This window comes from Anabrus simplex, chromosome 2 (assembly GCF_040414725.1).
Source record: "Anabrus simplex isolate iqAnaSimp1 chromosome 2, ASM4041472v1, whole genome shotgun sequence".
In the NCBI taxonomy this organism is placed as follows: Eukaryota; Metazoa; Arthropoda; class Insecta; order Orthoptera; family Tettigoniidae; genus Anabrus; species Anabrus simplex.
In genome coordinates, this window is record NC_090266.1 from 1,223,561,700 (window position 1) to 1,223,583,369 (window position 21,670).

The 21,670-nt window shown below is 37.6% G+C and overlaps 1 protein-coding gene across 2 annotated transcripts in view; it reads right to left on the reverse strand.

Moving 5' to 3' along the window:
- LOC136864820 (protein C-mannosyl-transferase DPY19L1) overlaps positions 1-21,670 on the reverse strand; it is a 573,453-nt gene that overhangs the window by 258,447 nt on the left and 293,336 nt on the right. For both annotated transcript variants that reach the window (XM_067142260.2, XM_067142261.2), the window contains exon 9: positions 5,511-5,725. In XM_067142260.2, coding sequence (XP_066998361.2) covers positions 5,511-5,725 — 215 coding nt within the window. The remainder of the gene's footprint in view (positions 1-5,510; positions 5,726-21,670) is intronic.

The following is a 21,670-nucleotide window of genomic DNA, read 5'->3' on the forward strand; positions in this document are numbered from 1 at the left end:
GCAGCAGCAGAATATCAAGGAGAAGCAAGCTTTAGGCGAGAAGAGATCCCTTACCCAGGCCACGGCTCAAGATGTCGAGGAGACCCAGATCTTCCTACCAGGCCAGTAAGTACTGCGACGTAACCACCCAGTGAGTAATAATATTGGAGGGTTTCACGCAGGTCTCGCACCTAAATGGGTCAGTCTCACCAAGGTGGAGGCCATGGGGTCTATTTACTAAAGACCAACCCTCCTGTCAAGGTCCACACATTGCAGTTGCCGCAAGTCACCCAACCGCTGTGCATACAGAGTAAGCCTGGAGGAGAGGCTATTAATGACACAGCACCATCTGGTCATTGTGAGGAGAACACATCGACTATCATCGAGGAAGAGGCTGGCAGCGAGGCAACCCCGACGCCCAACATGGCACATGCTAGTCAACAGGAAGAGAGCACATCGAGCGACATTGAGAAAGAAAGAAAGAAGATACAATCTACGTCCAAGGCAAAGTAGACGAGTGTGACATAGTGTGGAAATTGTTTCAAGTTATAGGGGGGATGTTGGCACAAGTGCGATAAACGGATATAACTTGAAAACATTATTCACTCACCCGTGAGTAAATAATGCAAGAATGAGCTTGAATTATTATTATTATTATTATTATTATTATTATTATTATTATTATTATTATTATTATTACTTGTATGTATGGCTATGAATTGTTACATTCAGTTAGTATTTGTATTATTATTATTATTATTATTATTATTATTATTATTATTATTATTATTATTATTATTATTATTATTATTATTATTATTATTATGTGACTGCATTGTTTGTGAAGTTATGTCATGAAACATGTGCTGTACAGAAATAATTATATGAGTTCAGTTAATGTAAATACCTGTAAATTAATATTATAATTTATTCTTACCTGTATATATAATTCATAATTCGTATTGCAATATGGTATTTTGAAGCACACTGTAACTTCCAGAAAGGCACTAGAACGATGGAGAATATTCTGTGAATTATAATCTATATATTAGGCACTCTAGAATTTTCAAGAAGGTATTTTTTTGTAATGTAGCATTCTAGAATCCTGACCAGGCACACATAATTGGAGATGGTCTTGATGGTAACGAAGATTTATTGTTTAGTAGAGTTATGAGTTCACAGGTGATACTTCTGACCACGTGTTGTGACATGCTTTTAAGCAGTCATCTGTTTCAACTACGTTTAAGGTTGCAATCTTCACGTGCACTGATAGGCAACTGTCAAAATGGCAGTTTGTGATGTGAGTGTTTTGTTAGTGACAGCGGTGATTAAGGTTATGCGTGTGTTTAATTTGTAAATGGATGTAAATAAATAACTGTACCAACTGACGGCATTCCGTGTGCATCTTTGTGGATACATTAGGATTTGATTCCCACAGTAAAGTCATTGCAAGGGAAATGCTTTGCAAGCAGAGGTCATTCTGGTGATGTTTCCATGAGAGGACTCACATTCGGTGACTCGAATATATTCAGTAGTATTCACTGCCCTCCTTACAGCTAACAACATACCATGCAAAATCTTGGAGACTACTATGAAGGGAGTTACTTTGTATATTGTGTTCATTGTAAGCACTCATTCTTAATTAAATTATAATTGTCTTATATTACAAGTTTCTGAACCACCCTGGCATCCTTCACCAACACAGACCATTATGATAAGCACATCCAACAAGGTATCAGATATATTCTGGATTTTCAGTGCTATAGCATGTTCAGCAAGGAGAAAATTAGTTGACATTAATTTCATACTGATCCTCATACCTGCATCATTGCTGAAACACAGAATTGGTTCTTATCAAGATTGTCAAAAATGGCTTCTAACAAGAAGCATTGAAGATGATATGAACATTACATAAAGAAATAAAATAAAGCCAAACAAGGGTAAGATCCAAAATATAATGTTACCAGGTGCGACACATCCTACGTGTTCATGGGTTCACTCAAACCCTTATAAAATTAACACGGGAACTTTACTTTTAAGGTCTATATGACTGTCCAAGATGGAGTAAAATTTAGGTCCCCCCCTCACCTTCAAATATTTTGGATGGTAAACACTAATTTTTGGGCCTACACAATTCTTTGGTGGGTTCTTCCTCTTCTGTGAACACAAGCAGATGGTGAGGTGCAGGCGAGATGACGTAGAGAGCAGGGATTAAGAAGAGGCCAAAGCCGATTTTCCCCCTAAAACTGAAACCAGCGAAGAGCCGATCTTTTCGAATAGTTCACTATGCCGGTCAGCTGTGTCTGTCTCACATGTGGACCCGGCCTGTCAGCAGAGCAACTGAAAGTTAAGGGAAGATTCACAGTCACCTTAGGGATGTGCATCCTACTGTGTCATGTTACTTTTATCTGTTGTGTAAAGGTAATAAATTGAAATATTTTATAGTGCAGTTGTGCATTTTGTGTTTCTGGTAAGTGAGTTACCTTTATAAATCAAATGGACAGAGTAAATTTCTTCTGCAGACCAACTTTACTAAACTTTCAATGGAGGATCGGTGCCAAATAGAAGAGTTAGGCCAACCTAAATCCCCATTATCCCTAACGCAGAAGCAGTCTGTTAACGGGAAAGAGTACACGTGTTCATTCAAAGTAGTATATATGAGAGAAGTATGTATGCAAGTTCTAGCATGAGGAACAGACTGTACTGCAGAGGGAAAAGAAAGCAGCTGGATCAAAACCCCCCATCTCAGAACTCAAGAGCTCTCCCTCCTTTGAAATATGTTGTCAGTGACTACGGTCCACTTTTCTTGCAATCTTGAGTATAGAAGATAAGCGCCTATTTGTTCAAAATGGCAAATTAGTAGTATTTTGCACAATTAACAAAATCTTCTGACAGGCTACACTGATTTATTTAATTTCCTTTTTTAGCATATGGCTAATATCACATCACAATAATTAAACAGGAAAAACACAATATTAATCAAAGGGAAAATAAAAATAGAGAAATTAGTTCCTTAACCGAAACTGTATAGATAAATATCAACAACAAAAAGACTTACAAAGTAATATTACAGATACCCATTAAATGGGGTGGGGGTGGGTAATTTGAAGCTACATTTTGTACAGACAGTTGGCATCAGGAGCTCAGCTGGGTCACTATGATAGGATCTGAAGGGGCATTCTTCAACTGTATGTTGGACTGTTTGTTTTCCTGCTCCACAATCACAACTTGAAGAGAATCTTCTGTTCCAATTATGCAATGAGTCAGCACAAATGCCACAGTTGGTTCTTATCCTACTAAGAGCAGTCCAGGTTCTACAATTTTAAAGAAATCCTGGTGGTTTGTTCATGATGCAGGCCATTTTAAACTGTTCAGGTGTAGCATTAGTTTGCCACATTTCCTTCCATCGGTCGTTTGTCTTAAATCCACATCGAGGGACGACCCTTGCTCAAGTCCACAGATTTTACCTCATCGTTGCCCTGCACTTGTCCCCTGGGTGGTGATAAGCAAGCAACATTATTACTGGCACCGAACAATCCGTGAGATCTCCTGGTATATGTCATATCATAAATTTAGTGTATAAGGAACAACTGGCTAACTAAATTCAGGTAGTGGAAGGAGAATGAAGACTAACAGAATTACAACTGAAGATAAAGAGAGAAAAGTAAATAAACTGTAAAATCATAAAGCATCAAAAATAAATAGGTCAATTTTCATGAAGTTCAGAATAGAAGCTAAGGTTAATATCACTCTATCAAATAACAGAAATAGCATATGATTTGCAGAAGGCGCCCTCTGACAGCAAAAAAAAGAGCAATCAGATATATATGCAAATGAGATAATAGAAAAGACCAGAAAACCCGCTGAGGATGTCCTTTATTCGTGCAATGAATGGGCTCAATGGTTGGCAGCCCTGTACAAAGAGTGCTGTGTGGCAATGCAGATCATGGCTGCTATAAAATTACAAGTACTTATGGCCAACATAGAGAACCATATTTGAGATAGCTGAGAGTGGGATTTAAACCAAATTCTACTTCATTATGTAAACTCAGACCAAGGGTACCTCATTCCAGTCCATCAAGTAAGTATTAAATTCATGACAGAGCCGGTGGTAACCTGGGGTATGGTACTACACTAACTTAGACCAGGACGGTGGACTATTGCAGTAGTGTTAATAGTTAAACACATTGAAGGCTGAGTAGGTGAAGTTAGATCCTACACTGTGGACTGAGCATTTTAGTGAGTTTTCATATTTTTATACAAAATTAACTGATAACCTTACTTAAAATCACAAACCTATTTTTGGATTCAGAAACGTTTGAGCTATGCATGCATACCTATTTTTTTTTCAAAATTGGAACAGAACCACTAACTTTTACAAATACATTTTAACAAACCTGTTTTCTACTTTCAATTTTTTTTAAATTTTCACAATGCATATTAAAAACATGACAAAAATATTTACACACACCATGATATATTTATGAATCAAAACATATATACTAATCATCCTGAGAAATTAAAAAATTACATTAATTGTGGAAATTGGCTGTAGTCGTCAGTCGCACAAGGCCATGCGGCTATGAAGCTGCTTCGGTAGTACCAACTTAGTATCATAATAGAAATAGGTTCTGATGATGTTCTGCAACCTAGCATTTTTTTTATGAACTACAAGCACTGTGGAATATGTTCGAGCACTCTGCTAACATTTGTAGTACACTGAAGCGGATATATAAGCACTAGGAACTCATCGCCATACGGCGTACATCGCTTGACATCCCGTCGACATACGGCGCTCGTCTTCAAAGTGATAAGGCAAAAACTAACAGCTGACATTTTTTAACCATGCAGGCAGATTGTACAGCATTCACAAACAATGACCTCATACACCAGCAAGAATGTTCTGCAGACAGTGTATTTCAATTTCCAGACAAAGGAAATATAGTCATACAAGTACCTGTCTCCCTATTCTGAGGTGGGGAACTCAGCACTTTTTGGCACAAAAACTAATGGACTTGATGTTTGGCCCCTTAAAACAATGATAACAACCATAATCGTTACCTTAAACGGCTGAAAATTTGAAGTTTCTGAGTACTTATTAAGCACGACCAAAAGGAAGAAGCACATTTCCACCGAGATTTCTTGGCTAGTTAATATAGTGGAGATTTATCTATCCTTTGCGAAAGAAAGATGGTGCACTTCCTTGGGTTTATTAGAATAAGTTATTACATTTGCTATAAATTGTACTAAATCCTGTTCATTACCTTCCTGACATGGCAGAATTAAAGACATGGAGTCGAAAAGTATATATTGGGCAAATGTATAATAAAGAATAAAACAAGAAATATTTTACTATGGAAGACTAAAGCAGAGGACGAGGAATACAAAGTTAGATGCTGATTCTTTTGCACAAGAGTTCTCTCAGTTTCTGTCACCAAGTGCACTCATTTCAGTCTTAGATTGGGTATTCGAACAATTGGAACAATTTTCATTAACAAGTAATAATTAGTGATGCAGAAAGAATAACCTACCTTGGTGAGCACTTCCCGCTATGAAATACTGTCTTCAACCAGTACCATGTAATTGCTATCACATTAAATACAACAGTTGGCAACAGTAACGTTTGACTGATCTTCTTCAGATATGAGACAGGCATGAAGTCAAATTCAGGGGAGCATGTGTATAATAATGTGTGGAAATCCTTGTAGTCTGTAAACTTAGTTCTCAGGAGATTAAAAATGTGAGCCTGAAAATAAAATAAAATAAAATAAATTAACAGGAACCTGATGAGAAGTCAATTGAGACAACACATTCAGAATAGAAAGACTTACATTAACTTAAAATTGGAAACTAGATACAGGTAGAATAACTAGAGTAGAAGAATGCTATGAAGAAATGTTATACATCTAAATAAATTTAGGAAAACAGCAGCAACCTAAAACTGGTAAGAACTAAAGATATGCTCAAAGTTCCTTTTTCGCACAATCTTTGCAAGTGGAAGAGGGAAGAAGAGTGGCTCTACAAGCAATGTGGATGATGATGATTAGGGACATTCAAATTTCTCAAAATTTTCAAGAATGTAAAATATGATGGTGGGGGACAGGATAATAAGGCATGTGTTAAAAACGTACATGTTTTGACACATTATCTCTTCACAAAAGTTTGACATTTTGGCTCCATATATGAATTTTCAGGTTTACTTGCAAAATTTATAGCAACTAGAGAAATAATCATGCATTAAACTGTTAGGCGTAGGGATGTAGCGACCCCATCGCCCAGTGGGAAACCACTGAAATCAGTCACCCGAGTATTGGCGGGAAAACCATACCTCATTGGGTTAGGAGGAAATGCCAACCCAGAACCCTGAACACCTGGGGTTGTCACTTTGCGGTTAACAACCGTAGTTGTAAATCGGAGCTTGCTCCACCCGAGGTTAACTACCTTCGAAAGTCAACCATGGAAAAGGTCTTTTAGGAAAAAAATTTCACCGTCCTGTCCAAGAAAGCAGGAAAGGCTACGTCGGATTCGGTGGGTAGTCATCTTGAAGGCATCAACGAGTTGGAGCGTTTGCAATCACCCATTCCTGTGCCAGCACATAAGAACAGGATCAAACAAGATCAGATCAACTACATTGCAACTTATAACATTAACTCTCTACTTAAAGCAGGAAAACAAAAGAACTTGACAGACGAATAAGATAAACAGAAAATTTTAGTAGCAGGACTCCAGGAGATGAGAAATACTACAGAAGAACCATTCGAATCTCAAGGCTACAGAATTTACAACGGGAAACATGGACTAAGGGTTATGAAACAATGTACTTACTGTAGGTGTGGCGAGGCATTGAGGGATATGAGGGAGGAGTTGGAAAGTTTGAGGGAGATAATTAGGATTCTCACAGGAGACAGGAAGGGAGATAGGACTCCCTCGAACAATGTACAGGTTACAGTAGGTGTACAAGAGGGAGGGGAAGGAAAGGGAGGAGTTGTAGAAGACAGGTGGTCTAATGTTCTAAGGGGAAGGAGATTGCAGGCTAAGGGCTCTATTCAGGATCAGAATTCAGGACAGGTGTCAGTGCGAAATCAGTACGAGTCACTCCAGGTAGAACAACAGAGGGAAGATGAGGGACAGGGAACTGTTGCTGAGATGTGTGGAAGTAGGAGGAAGGGAAAAGGTAGGAAAGGAAAATGTAGAGTAGAGGATAGGAAAAGACAGGTGGAACAGGGTCATGGGAAGGAGAAAAGGGAGGAGGAAGTAGCTTCTGCAGCTATCAGGAAAGATAGGGCTGACCAGGAGGGGAGGGGATCAAATAAGGTGGGTAGGGTTGAGGCTCTGGTCATGGGGGATTCCATCGTTAGACACGTGGGGAAAGTGTGTGGAGGAAAGGGTACCAGCGTAGAGTGTTATCCAGGAATTAGGGTGAGGCAGATGTTGAGGAAAGTAGAAGAGAGGGAGGAGGGGAAGGAGAAGGTGGTAGTGTTTCACGTTGGTACCAACAACGTAAGGCAAGCTGATATAAGTACCACCATAGTTGGAGAAGTGTGGGATCTGGTAAATGCAGCACGGGTGAAGTTTAAGAAAGCGCAGATTGTTATTAGTGGAATACTGTGTAGAAGGGATACTGACTGGAGGGTGGTTGGGGATTTAAATGAGACTATGGAGTGGGTATGTGGGAAACTGGGAGTGAAATTTCTAGATCCTAATGGGTGGGCAGGAGATAGGGATCTGCGCTCAGATGGCCTTCATTTAAACCGCAGTGGTACGTATAAGTTAGGAAATTTGTTTGGAAGGGTAATAGGGAGGTACATTCAGGGAAACGGGATGGCCTAGGGAGCGGTGATAAGGGAACAGGGAACTGGAAATCAAGTACGGATGACATAAAATTGTTAGTGTTAAACTGTAGAAGTATTGTAAGGAAAGGAATAGAATTAAGTAATTTAATAGATATATATTTACCAGATATTGTAATAAGAGTTGAATCATGGCTGAGAAATGATATAATGGATGCAGAAATTTTCTCACAGCACTGGAGTGTGTATCGTAGAGATAGGGGAGGAAGGGTGGGAGGGGGAGTGTTTATTCTGGTGAAAGAAGAATTTGTAAGCTACGAAAAAGTTAAAGATGAGACACATGAAATTCTAGGTGTAAGGTTCATTTCTAAAGATAATAGGCAACTTGATATATTTGGCGTGTACAGATCGGGAAAGGGTAGCACTGACGCGGATTCGGAATTATTTGATAGGATAGTCAGCTATGTGGGAAACGACATGGAAAGAAACGTGATTGTAGCGGGAGATCTGAATTTAGGCATAGATATCAAGATCTGAATTTGCCAGATGTCAATTGGGAAGGAATTGCGAACGACAGGAAGCATGACCAACAAATGGCAAGTAAGTTAATATGGGAAGGACAGCTGATTCAGAAAGTGATGGAACCAACCAGAGGGAAAAATATCCTGGATGTTGTGCTGATAAAACCAGATGAGCTCTATAGGGAAACTGAAGTAATAGATGGTATTAGTGATCATGAAACTGTTTTTGTGGTAGTTAAAAATAAATGTGATAGAAAGGAAGGTCTTAAAAGTAGGAATGTTAGGCAGTACCATATGGCTGATAAAGCAGGCATGAGGCAGTTTCTAAAAAGTAACTATGATCGGTGGAAAACGGTAAATAAAAATGTAAACAAACTCTGGGATGGGTTTAAAGAAATTGTTGAGGAATGCGTAAACAGGTTTGTACCATTAAGGGTGGCAAGGAATGGTAAAGACCCACCTTAGTATAATAGAGAAATAAAGAGACTAAGAAGGAGGTGCAGACTGGAAAGAAATAGAGTTAGAAATGGCTAAGGAGAAATTGAAGGAACTTACTAGAAAATTGAATCTAGCAAAGAAGGCAGCTAAGGATAAAATGATGGCAAGCATAATTGGCAGTCATACGAATTTTAGTGAAAAATGGAAGGGTATGTATAGGTATTTTAAGGCAGAAACAGGTTCCAAGAAGGACATTCCAGGAATAATTAATGAACAAGGGAAGTGTGTATGTGAGGATCTTCAAAAGGCAGAAGTATTCAGTCAGCAGTATGCAAAGATTGTTGGTTACAAGGATAATGTACAGATAGAGGAGGAGACTAAGGCCAAAGAAGTAATAAAATTTACATATGATAACAATGACATTTACAATAAGATACAAAAGTTGAAAACTAGAAAAGCGGCTGGAATTGATCAGATTTCTGGGGATATACTAAAGACAATGGGTTGGGATATAGTACCATATCTGAAGTACTTATTTGATTATTGTTTGGTCAGAGGAGCTATACCAGATGAATGGAGAGTTGCTATAGTAGCCCCTGTGTATAAAGGAAAGGGTGATAGACATAAAGCTGAAAATTACAGGCCAGTAAGTTTGACATGCATTGTATGTAAGCTTTGGGAAGGCATTCTTTCTGATTATATTAGACATGTTTGTGAAATTAATAACTGGTTCGATAGAAGGCAATTCTGTTTTAGGAAAGGTTATTCCACTGAAGCTCAACTTGTAGGACTCCAGCAAGATATAGCAGATATCTTGGATTCTGGAGGTCAAATGGAATGTATCGCGATTGACCTGTCTAAAGCATTTGATAGGGTGGATCATGGGAGACTACTGGCAAAAATGAGTGCAATTGGACTAGACAAAAGAGTGACTGAATGGGTTGCTATATTTCTAGAAAATAGATCTCAGAGAATTAGAGTAGGTGAAGCTTTATCTGACCCTGTAATAATTAAGAGGGGAATTCCTCAAGGCAGTATTATTGGACCTTTATGTTTTCTTATATATATAAATGATATGAGTAAAGGAGTGGAATCGGAGATAAGGCTTTTTGCGGATGATGTTATTCTCTATAGAGTGATAAATAAGTTACAAGATTGTGAGCAACTGCAACGTGACCTCGAAAATGTTGTGAGATGGACAGCAGGCAATGGTATGTTGATAAACGGGGTTAAAAGTCAGGTTGTGAGTTTCACAAATAGGAAAAGTCCTCTCAGTTTTAATTACTGCATTGATGGGGTGAAGGTTCCTTTTGGGGATCATTGTAAGTATCTAGGTGTTAATATAAGGAAAGATCTTCATTGGGGTAATCACATAAATGGGATTGTAAATAAAGGGTACAGATCTCTGCACATGGTTATGAGGGTGTTTAGGGGTTGTAGTAAGGATGTAAAGGAGAGTGCATATAAGTCTCTGGTAAGACCCCAACTAGAGTATGGTTCCAGTGTATGGGACCCTCACCAGGATTACCTGATTCAAGAACTGGAAAAAATCCAAAGAAAAGCAGCTCGATTTGTTCTGGGCGATTTCCGACAAAAGAGTAGCGTTACAAAAATGTTGCAATGTTTGGGTTGGGAAGAAATGAGAGAAAGAAGAAGAGCTGCTCGACTAAGTGGTATGTTACATGTAATTACATGTAATAAATATCATTTTTGGTCCGTATTGATGATATTTGATTGAAATAATAACATTAAGTTATTTATTAGACCACCTAATCAATACAAAATCGTCTTGGATGATTTACATAAATTTGTTAACTAATAGTGGTACATGTTTCGCCTTCCCTTGTAGGACTCCAGCAAGATATAGCAGATATCTTGGATTCTGGAGGTCAAATGGACTGTATCGCGATTGACCTGTCTAAAGCATTTGATAGGGTGGATCATGGGAGACTACTGGCAAAAATGAGTGCAATTGGACTAGACAAAAGAGTGACTTCAGTTATAACACACGTAGCAAGAAGTCCACTGTTGCAAATACTTCTAACTCATAACGTTACAAGCTATCTTTGTCACCGTCAAATGATTCCACTTTTATATGCTTTTTCAACTAGAATATCTACAAACTCACAATTTACAACATTTGAACATCACTTCAAATTTTGAGATGGTCCATAGTGATCCTATTTGAAACTGTTCTTCAACTTCTATTCACCAACTTCATATCCTCAACGTGTTCTACAACTTCACCATATGCATCTGACTTTCGTCTTTTATCTTCAAGATCATCATTAACTTCGGATCTCTCGACTAACTTTGACTTTTATTCTCTCTTCTTTACTTTGATTATATACGATTTTTCGCCATCGTCTAATTATAACCGCCAGACTATCAACTTTACTTTTATGCAATCTTACTACTTGTTGTATAACAATCTGTTGTTTTATCCATTGCACTTATTTTAGCAGCCTTCTAATGTTAATTTTGTTAATACTTCCACTATTATACCTCATCACATTGTATTTTCAAACCATCATTGTTATTTTTAATGTTATTTTACTTCAAATCTCTTCAAGATTTTAAAATTCATTTCATTACTACATGTTATTTAGACGCTTATTTTTAATTTAAGGTTAAGACTATGGCTGATGATGCCTTCAGGGAAGGCGAAACATGTACCACTATTAGTTAACAAATTTATGTAAATCATCCAAGACGCTTTAGTACTGATTAGGTGGTCTAATAAATAACTTAATGTTATTATTTCAATTAAGTGGTATGTTCCGAGCTGTCAGCGGAGAGATGGCGTGGAAAGACATTAGTAGACGAATAAGTTTGAATGGCGTTTATAAAAGTAGGAAAGATCACAATATGAAGATAAAGTTGGAATTCAAGAGGACAAACTGGGGCAAATATTCATTTATAGGAAGGGGAGTTAGGGATTGGAAGAACTTACCAAGGGAGATGTTCAATAAATTTCCAATTTCTTTGAAATCATTTAGGAAAAGGCTAGGAAAGCAACAGATAGGGAATCTGCCACCTGGGCGACTGCCCTAAATGCAGATCAGTATTGACTGATTTGATTTTTGATTTGATTTGATTTGTCCCCAATTTGGAACTGGTTTTATAGTCAATGTGAAAATAATAGATTCGATAATAGATTTTCAAGCCATCTCACCTAGAATTGCAACTTTGAGTTTAAAAGCATCCAACAAAATTTATACCATCATAAATGCCCATGCCCCTACTAATGAAAAGAATATTCTAACAAAGACTAGGAAAGAAGTAGAACAGTTTTGGGATCTCCTTGATCAAACTGTAAACCAAATAAATATTAACAATGTTAAGATCCTATTAGGGGACTTCAATGCCCAACTTGGAAGAGAAAAGAAATACCGAGATATCATTGGAAAATGGGCTCCACATAAACATACAAATAAGAATGGTCAAGGACTTGTTGAACTCTGCAGAGAACACAAACTGATCTCAAAGTCCACCTACTTCAAAAGGAGGCCCAACAAACTTAAAACTTGAAAACATCCTGATTGGAGAAAAGGGGAATGGCAGCTGGACCATGTATTTATGGAAAAAACCTTCCAGAGAGAAATCTACAATATTAAAGTATTAAGGGCCTGTACTACGACAGCCAGATAAAAGTGCGGTATAAATTTATTTGGCAGTTTGGACATTTATCTGAAATTTAAGGTTATAAACTTCATAATTGGTTCCGTATTGAGTTGAGATTACACTTAAAGTAACTACAAAAATTTATTATTTCCACCTTCTCAATACATACAATCCTGCAATGTTTACAATAACATTACAATATTATTAGGTACTAGTTTCGGTTCTGTTAAGAACCATCATCAGCCAAGCCAAGACAAGTGTAAATTATATTGCTAAAACAGATTAATGCAGTGAAATGAAATATGAAGTGATGCTTAAAAATGGGGTGAAAATGATATACATATAAATGAGAACAGTAGTATGCGACAAAATTATTTAAAAAGTGACAATAAAATCTTTAAGAAACAGTAGTATCAACTATTATCTCAAATAGAGTAAACAGCTCTAGTTGACAGAGTTGCACATTTAAATTGGTTGAATCAGATATAAACAAAGTCCAGAGTTTCCATTAGGTTCTAGATGATGTGGATCTACATTGCGCAGAGGGAATTTTTGTTCAAAAGTCCAGAGTGGAGATTAAAAGATGTCAGAGCTGTAGAATGTATCTTGAGGTAAATTGAATTTTATTGTGGTGCAAAGGAGTAATCTCAATTCAAAAGGGAACCAATATGAACCTGAAGAAAAGAGAGTTTGAATTAACGCGAGAAAAAGTGAAGTGAAGGAACGAGGCTAGCGGAAAAAGGAACAAACAATGAGAACTCGCCTTGCACAACGTAAAGCGAGCTTGCTGGTTGAGTGCAACTACCAGAGTGAAAACGGCATGAAGCAGAAGGGAAGTGACCGAGGCGGAGGGGAGGAGATAGCTAAGGGGAGGGGCGTAGAGAGACTTGAGTGGGGAAAGGCGGGAAAATGGGAGGTGACTAAGGTGAGGTGGTCGGGAAGGAAAATGGCGGTGTTTGTGTCGGCGGGGGACCCTTAATTGACTTGAAGAAGGAATTTTGGTCTACTGACTTGTTTTTTCTGAAATAAGTGATGAAAAGGTCAAACAAAATATTAGGTTTCTTGATTATTTCATTGAGATTGTAATTAGCGTTGAAGTATTGGTCCAAATGGATGTAAAAATTCTCGATTATGTTAGCTATTTGGATCCATGTCTGAATGGATGTTCATAAATTTATGATTATAGTCGACCATATGTTGGCCCATAGCGGAAAATTTGTTGTATTTGGTATGCTATTGAGAAGGTGGAAATAATAAGTTTTTGTATTTACTTTAGGTGTAAATTTATCTGGAAGTTCGGTTGAAAATGCATACTACGACTTCTGTTTATGTGCAATCTGGGAAAATATTCTCGAGTATAGCTATGCTGAAGTTGGAGAGGCTGTTAACGCTCTTATCTGAGACTTCGCTCCTATTGGGGACGCTGCTGTAAAGAATCAAGATGGCTACACATCAAGATGAATATACACCTGCATGATGCTGTACAATGTTACAATGTAATCTGTGTATATATTTATAAAGTATGTCATGCTTCCTGTCCAGCTATCACAGAATTCTTAAAGATTTCCCAAGCTAGCAAGTTGTTGCTACTGACTATTCAGCAGCACACAAGCAGTCACGTTGAAACATCATGGATAGCCGTGGTCGTTAGGGCAGCATCGTTTGCTGCTATGCAGTTTTTCGTGGGTTCGAGTCCCAATAGTCTAACATTTTTTTTTTTACCTTCTAAATGATAGTCGGTAGGGTACTAGAGGTGATAGTACACATTTCCTAATCATTAAAATGCGTGTCAAAACCGTGGGTTCTATTCTAAATCTATCCGCGACGCACATATGGAGTAAAGGTATATGACGTTGTTCATGGCGATTTGTCTGTCGAATGAGGATGTTAAGGAGGTTATATTTCTTTTACTTCATAACAACTTGCTACAAAAGTATTTACGCTAAAGTGAGATAAATGCTTGCCAGTTACTATTCTCACATTGTATTGAAAAAAAAAAAAAAAAAAAAAAAAAAAAAAGAAAAAAAAAAGAAATAACTACTTATTCAATGAGCAAACAATAAATTGAATTATAATAAAATTAATGATCCTACGCTGGATCAGTGGCATTAATCACGAAAATAAACTTTGCTGTCACCGTAACGCACATCCTCGTAAATGGTCTTCTACTTCTTCTTATCCTAATCTGTTTACCCTCCAGGGTTGGCTTTTCCCTCAGACTCAGCGAGGGATCCCACCTCTACCGCCTCAAGGGCAGTGTCCTGGAGCTTCAGACTCTGGGTTGTAGGATACAACTGGGGAGGATGACCAGTACCTCGCCCAGGCGGCCTCACCTGCTATGCTGAACAGGGGCCTTGTGGGGGGATGGGAAGATTGGAAGGGATAGACAAGGAAGTGGGAAGGAAGCGGCCGTGGCCTTAAGTTAGGTACCATCCCGGCATTTGCCTGGAGGAGAAGTGGGAAACCACGGAAAACCACTTCCAGGATGGCTGAGGTGGGAATCGAACCCACCTCTACTCAGTTGACCTCCCGAGGATGAGTTGACCCCGTTCCAGCCATCATACCACTTTACAAATTTCGTGACAGAGCCAGTAATCGAACCCGGACCTCTGGGGGTGGCAGCTAATCACACTAACCACTACACCACAGAGGCGGACCTCGTAAATGGTACTAGAAAAAAAAAAAAAAGTATACATAACCTGAATCCTAACTTTGTGTCCAGGTTACATTTTCAGTGTTTTTATTTTCTATAACAGTTTCACTTTCGTTATACAGTTAATTAATTTTAACATTTCTTTGTATGTGTATATTTCAGTCCTAATTCTGTTTTTGTCCTGAACTTCCACATTATAGCTTAATAAGAGTCTGATATTGGATTCTAGTAACACAATTTCAAAAGGAATAGAGCCAAACAAACGAAAACACCAGGGAACACGAATACCACCGCGCTAAATTTCACTATACTTTCAGTAACCTTATTACCAACCCAATAAAAATGTTACTACATCTTCCGCATTACAATACCGTCGTTAAAATCCGTTGGTAGCATGAAAGAAAATACTACGTATCTGGCTGTTTACCTGACATTCGTAGTACAGGCCCTAAGAGGAGTAGATATAGGTTCAGATCATTACATAGTCAAAATCAACATTAAGTTCACACCACTAAAAAAGAAACCAAAACGTAATAAACGAAAGAGGAACTTTGATCCACACCAGTTAATTAGGAATGATAAATATAGAGAAGTCACACAAAACATAAAACTGACAGATAACTTAGAACTGGTTCCAATTCTCAGGCAACAAGCTGAAAATTTAGCCCCATTGAACACACGTAAAAGACATGCCTGGTGGACCTCAGAATGTGACAAAATTCATGAAGAAAGACATCAGCCATGGTTAAAATTTCAAACACACAAAACAGAAGAAAGTGCAACCAACCTCAAAAATATCAGGAAAAAGTTCACACAAATTATCAGGCAAACCAACAGACAATCACAGAAAGATCTAATAAACTCAATAGAAGAAAACTACCACAAAGTCAATTCCATAGACTTTTACAAAATGTTTGGAAGACAAGTACAAAAATTTGTCCCTCCCACATTAATGCTGAAAAGTGAGGATGGAAAAACGACACATAATGACAACGAAAATCCCGAAATCATGGCAAAAAGCATTCATTAAATTTTTGAATTGTGAAGAACCCCAGGAACTTTAAGCAATTAATACAGACACGCCCATCAAAACCCCACCTGAACTCACAAACTGGGAGTGAAATTTCTAGATCCAAATGGGTGGGTAGGAGATAGGGATCTGCGCTCAGATGGCCTTCATTTAAACCGCAGTGGTACGTATAAGTTAGGAAATTTGTTTGGAAGGGTAATAGGGAGGTACATTCAGGGAAACGGGATGGCCTAGGGAGCGGTGATAAGGGAACAGGGAACTGGAAATCAAGTAGGGATGACATAAAATTGTTAGTGTTGAACTGTAGAAGTATTGTAAGGAAAGGAATAGAATTAAGTAATTTAATAGATATATATTCACCAGATATTGTAATAGGAGTTGAATCATGGCTGAGAAATGATATAATGGATGCAGAAATTTTCTCACGGCACTGGAGTGTGTATCGTAGAGATAGGATAGGAAGGGTGGGAGGCGGAGTGTTCATTCTGGTGAAAGAAGAATTTGTAAGCTACGAAAAAGTTAAAGATGAGACACATGAAATTCTAGGTGTAAGGCTCATTTCTAAAGATAATAGGCAACTTGATATATTTGGAGTGTACAGATCGGGAAAGGGTAGCACTGACGCGGATTCAGAATTATTTGATAGGATAGTCAGCTATGTGGGAAACGACATGGAAAGAAATGTGATTGTAGCGGGAGATCTGAATTTGCCAGATGTCAATTGGGAAGGAAATGCGAACGACAGAAAGCATGCCCAACAAATGGCAAATAAGTTAATATGGGAAGGACAGCTGATTCAGAAAGTGATGGAACCAACCAGAGGGAAAAATATCCTGGATGTTGTGCTGATAAAACCAAATGAGCTCTATAGGGAAACTGAAGTAATAGATGGTATTAGTGATCATGAAGCTGTTTTTGTGGTAGTTAAAAATAAATGTGATAGAAAGGAAGGTCTTAAAAGTAGGACTGTTAGGCAGTACCACATGGCTGATAAAGCAGGCATGAGGAGTTTCTAAAAAGTAGCTATGATCGGTGGAAAACTGTAAATATAAATGTAATCAGACTCTGGGATGGGTTTAAAGAAATTGTTGAGGAATGCGAAAACAGGTTTGTACCATTAAGGGTGGTAAGAAATCGTAAAGACCCGCCTTATTATAATAGAGAAATAAAGAGACTAAGAAGGAGGTGCAGACTGGAAAGAAATAGAGTTAGAAATGGCTGTGGAAGTAAGGAGAAATTGAAGGAACTTACTAGAAAATTGAATCTAGCAAAGAGGGCAGCTAAGGATAATATGATGGCAAGCATAACTGGCAGTCATACGAATTTTAGTGAAAAATGGAAGGGTATGTATAGGTATTTTAAGGCAGAAACAGGTTCCAAGAAGGACATTCCAGGAATAATTAATGAACAAGGGGAGTGTGTATGTGAGGATCTTCAAAAGGCAGAAGTATTCAGTCAGCAGTATGTAAAGATTGTTGGTTACAAGGATAATGTCAAGATAGAGGAGGAGACTAAGGCCAAAGAAGTAATAAAATTTACATATGATAACAATGACATTTACAATAAGATACAAAAGTTAAAAACTAGAAAAGCGACTGGAATTGATCAGATTTCTGGGGATATACTAAAGACAATGGGTTGGGATATAGTACCATATCTGAAGTACTTATTTGATTATTGTTTGGTCGGTGGAGCTATACCAGATGAATGGAGAGTTGCTATAGTTGCCCCTGTGTATAAAGGAAAGGGTGATAGACATAAAGCTGAAAATTACAGGCCAGTAAGTTTGACATGCATTGTATGTAAGCTTTGGGAAGACATTCTTTCTGATTATATTAGACATGTTTGTGAAATTAATAACTGGTTCGATATAAGGCAATTCGGTTTTAGGAAAGGTTATTCCACTGAAGCTCAACTTGTAGGATTCCAGCAAGATATAGCAGATATCTTGGATTCTGGAGGTCAAATGGACTGTATCGCGATTGACCTGTCTATAGCATTTGATAGGGTGGATCATGGGAGACTACTGGCAAAAATGAGTGCAATTGGACTAGACAAAAGAGTGACTGAATGGGTTGCTATATTTCTAGAAAATAGATCTCAGAGAATTAGAGTAGGTGAAGCTTTATCTGACCCTGTAATAATTAAGAGGGGAATTCCTCAAGGCAGTATTATTGGACCTTTATGTTTTCTTATATATATAAATGATATGAGTAAAGGAGTGGAATCGGAGGTAAGGCTTTTTGCGGATGATGTTATTCTCTATAGAGTGATAAATAAGTTACAAGATTGTGAGCAACTGCAACGTGACCTCGAAAATGTTGTGAGATGGACAGCAGGCAATGGTATGTTGATAAACGGGGTTAAAAGTCAGGTTGTGAGTTTTACAAGTAGGAAAAGTCCTCTCAGTTTTAATTACTGCGTTGATGGGGTGAAAGTTCCTTTTGGGGATCATTGTAAGTATCTAGGTGTTAATATAAGGAAAGATCTTCATTGGGGTAATCACATAAATGGGATTGTAAATAAAGGGTACAGATCTCTGCACATGGTTATGAGGGTGTTTAGGGGTCGTAGTAAGGATGTAAAGGAGAGTGCATATAAGTCTCTGGTAAGACCCCAACTAGAGTATGGTTCCAGTGTATGGGACCCTCACCAGGATTACCTGATTCAAGAACTGGAAAAAATCCAAAGAAAAGCAGCTCGATTTGTTCTGGGCGATTTCCGACAAAAGAGTAGCGTTACAAAAATGTTGCAATGTTTGGGTTGGGAAGAATTGAGAGAAAGAAGAAGAGCTGCTCGACTAAGTGGTATGTCAATAATAATAATAATAATATAAAAGAATTTATTGGACTCCAACCTATTCAATACATTACTGGATGTTAACATTTTTAGTTAAACATCGTTAAAATGGAGACATGTTTCGCCCTCCATGTGGGGCATCATCAGTCATATCAAAGCACCTCAAAATTAAACCAGACGTCTGGTTGGAAATTATGAGCAATATATGTAAGAAAGAATACATTAAAAACACGTACAAAGTCCTATCCTAAACGAAATAACAACAGACTAGTTACACATAGTAAAATACTCTAGTGGTTTCTTAATATTAAAATGAGGTTATAATATGCACAGTATAAAAATGGAAGTAATCAAAGTCCGTATGATATTGAGTTCGATGGTAGTTCTGCGTAGTATATACAAATGTTGGCAAAATTAAACACAATTTATAATTACTGTACACTTATTTCTAATTGTTAAAATTGATGAGGTAAAACATTCCAATTTGTCTATTTGTAATTTGGCTCCAACCAAATAATTTCCAACCAGACGTCTGGTTTAATTTTGAGGTGCTTTGATATGACTGATGATGCCCCACATGGAGGGCGAAACATGTCTCCATTTTAACGATGTTTAACTAAAAATGTTAACATCCAGTAATGTATTGAATAGGTTGGAGTCCAATAAATTCTTTTATATTATTATTATTATTATTATTGAGATTCTTTCAATACGGAAAATAAAATGATTTTCATTACTTGCAATAAGTGGTATGTTCCGGGCTGTCAGCGGAGAGATGGCGTGGAATGACATTAGTAGACGAATAAGTTTGAATGGCGTTTATAAAAGTAGGAAAGATCACAATATGAAGATAAAGTTGGAATTCAAGAGGACAAACTGGGGCAAATATTCATTTATAGGAAGGGGAGTTAGGGATTGGAATAACTTACCAAGAGAGATGTTCAATAAATTTCCAATTTCTTTGAAATCATTTAGGAAAAGGCTAGGAAAACAACAAATAGGGAATCTGCCACCTGGGCGACTGCCCTAATTGCAGATCAGTATTGAATGATTGATTGATTGAATCCTACAGGTGGAAACTCAGAGAGTTGAAAAATTACAAGGCATACGAAGAAGACCAAGTTTTCACAGAAATGTGGAAATATGCCAGTGATACAGTTCGAACATCCTTACACATGGCCCTAACAAAAATCTGGATAACAGAAAAGTTCCCTGAACATTGGGCCACAGCCATAATCCACCCACTCCACAAAAAAGGAGATAAAAGCAATCCAGATAATTACAGAGGTATCTCTCTCTTAGACTGCACATACAAGATTTTCAGCAGAATCCTATACAGGAGGATCAAAGAGCAACTAGAGGAAGAATTAGGTGAATACCAAGGAGGCTTCAGACCTTGGAGAAGCTTTGCAGAACAAATCATCACTTTAAAATTAGCCATAGCATATTACAAGAAGCAAAACAAACCTCTTGCAATAACCTTTGTGGACTTCAAAAAAGCTAACGACTGTATCCATAGACTTTCAATGTTGAAAATATTAAGAAATTTCGGGCTCCATCCAAAATTAATCAAATTGATTGAACTCACCTTAACCAACACTAAATCAGAAGTCAAGTTCAGAAGGGAATTCTCTGAGCCATTCATCATAAAAACAGGCTTAAGACAAGGAGATTGCTTGTCACCACTGCTGTTCAACTGCGCCTTGGAATATATAATGAGGGAATGGTACATGATTAACCCAAAAAAACATCCGAATTGGAAGACCCAAAGACAACATAAGTTTAAATTGCCCAGGATTTGCCGATGACCTTGCTCTCTTGTCCAGCAATATTCAGGAAACCAGACAAGAAGTTATATCACTACAGGAAATAGCACAGAAAGTCAGTCTTGGAATATCTTTTGAAAAGACAGTAATCATGTTTACTGACCCACCACTCATAAACAAAATTGCCATAGGAAACCAAGAAATCAAAATTGTAGATAAATTTAAATATCTGGGAGAAATCATAACATATAATCTCAATGAAAAGCCAGCATGGCATAACAGAATAAATAAACTGACCAGAGCGCAACATGTCACCAAGAATACCTACAACAAAAAGGGCCTGTCAATAGCAACAAAACTGAAATATCAGAAAACAGTCATTCAACCAGAAATAACATATGCAAGGGAAACCATTTTCAAAACAAGTAACACTGCACAAATAGACAAAATACTCAAGATAGAGAGAACGTGCATCAACAAATCATACCAAAAAGATGGACACTGGAGAGTAGCTTCTAATGAAACAGTCTACAAGGAAATAGAACCAGTAATGAGCACAATCAGGAAGAAACGCATTTCATTTTTTGGACATCTAATCAGGACACCAGAGAACAGGATCATCAGGAGAATAGTAGAAAAATTATGGAATAGTAAGTGCAACATTAAGTGGATTACAGATATCAAGGAAGATATGGATGAACTACAAATTACAGTGGAAGACCTAAGAAACAAAACCGACAAAATCAAGAAACTCACAGACAAGCAAACCAGAGTGCAAATCAGAATCAACAAACAGACAATAGGAAGGGTGATTTCCAATGAAGAAAGAAGGATAAGATCAGAGAGAATGAAGAAGTACTGGGCTGACAGGAAACTGAAAAATTGTTTGTATAAAGTTGGCTAGAGTGGTCCAATGAAGGCCATAAAATGTAAATTTAAAAAACTGTTATCCGGCTTTTATTAAAACCTTTTCAAGGCATGGGAAATACCCCAATGTGCATGTGTTTGTGTTTATTCTGTGATTTGCATAATGAAGTTTGTATCCTAACGACCAAGGCGCAGGAGCGTAA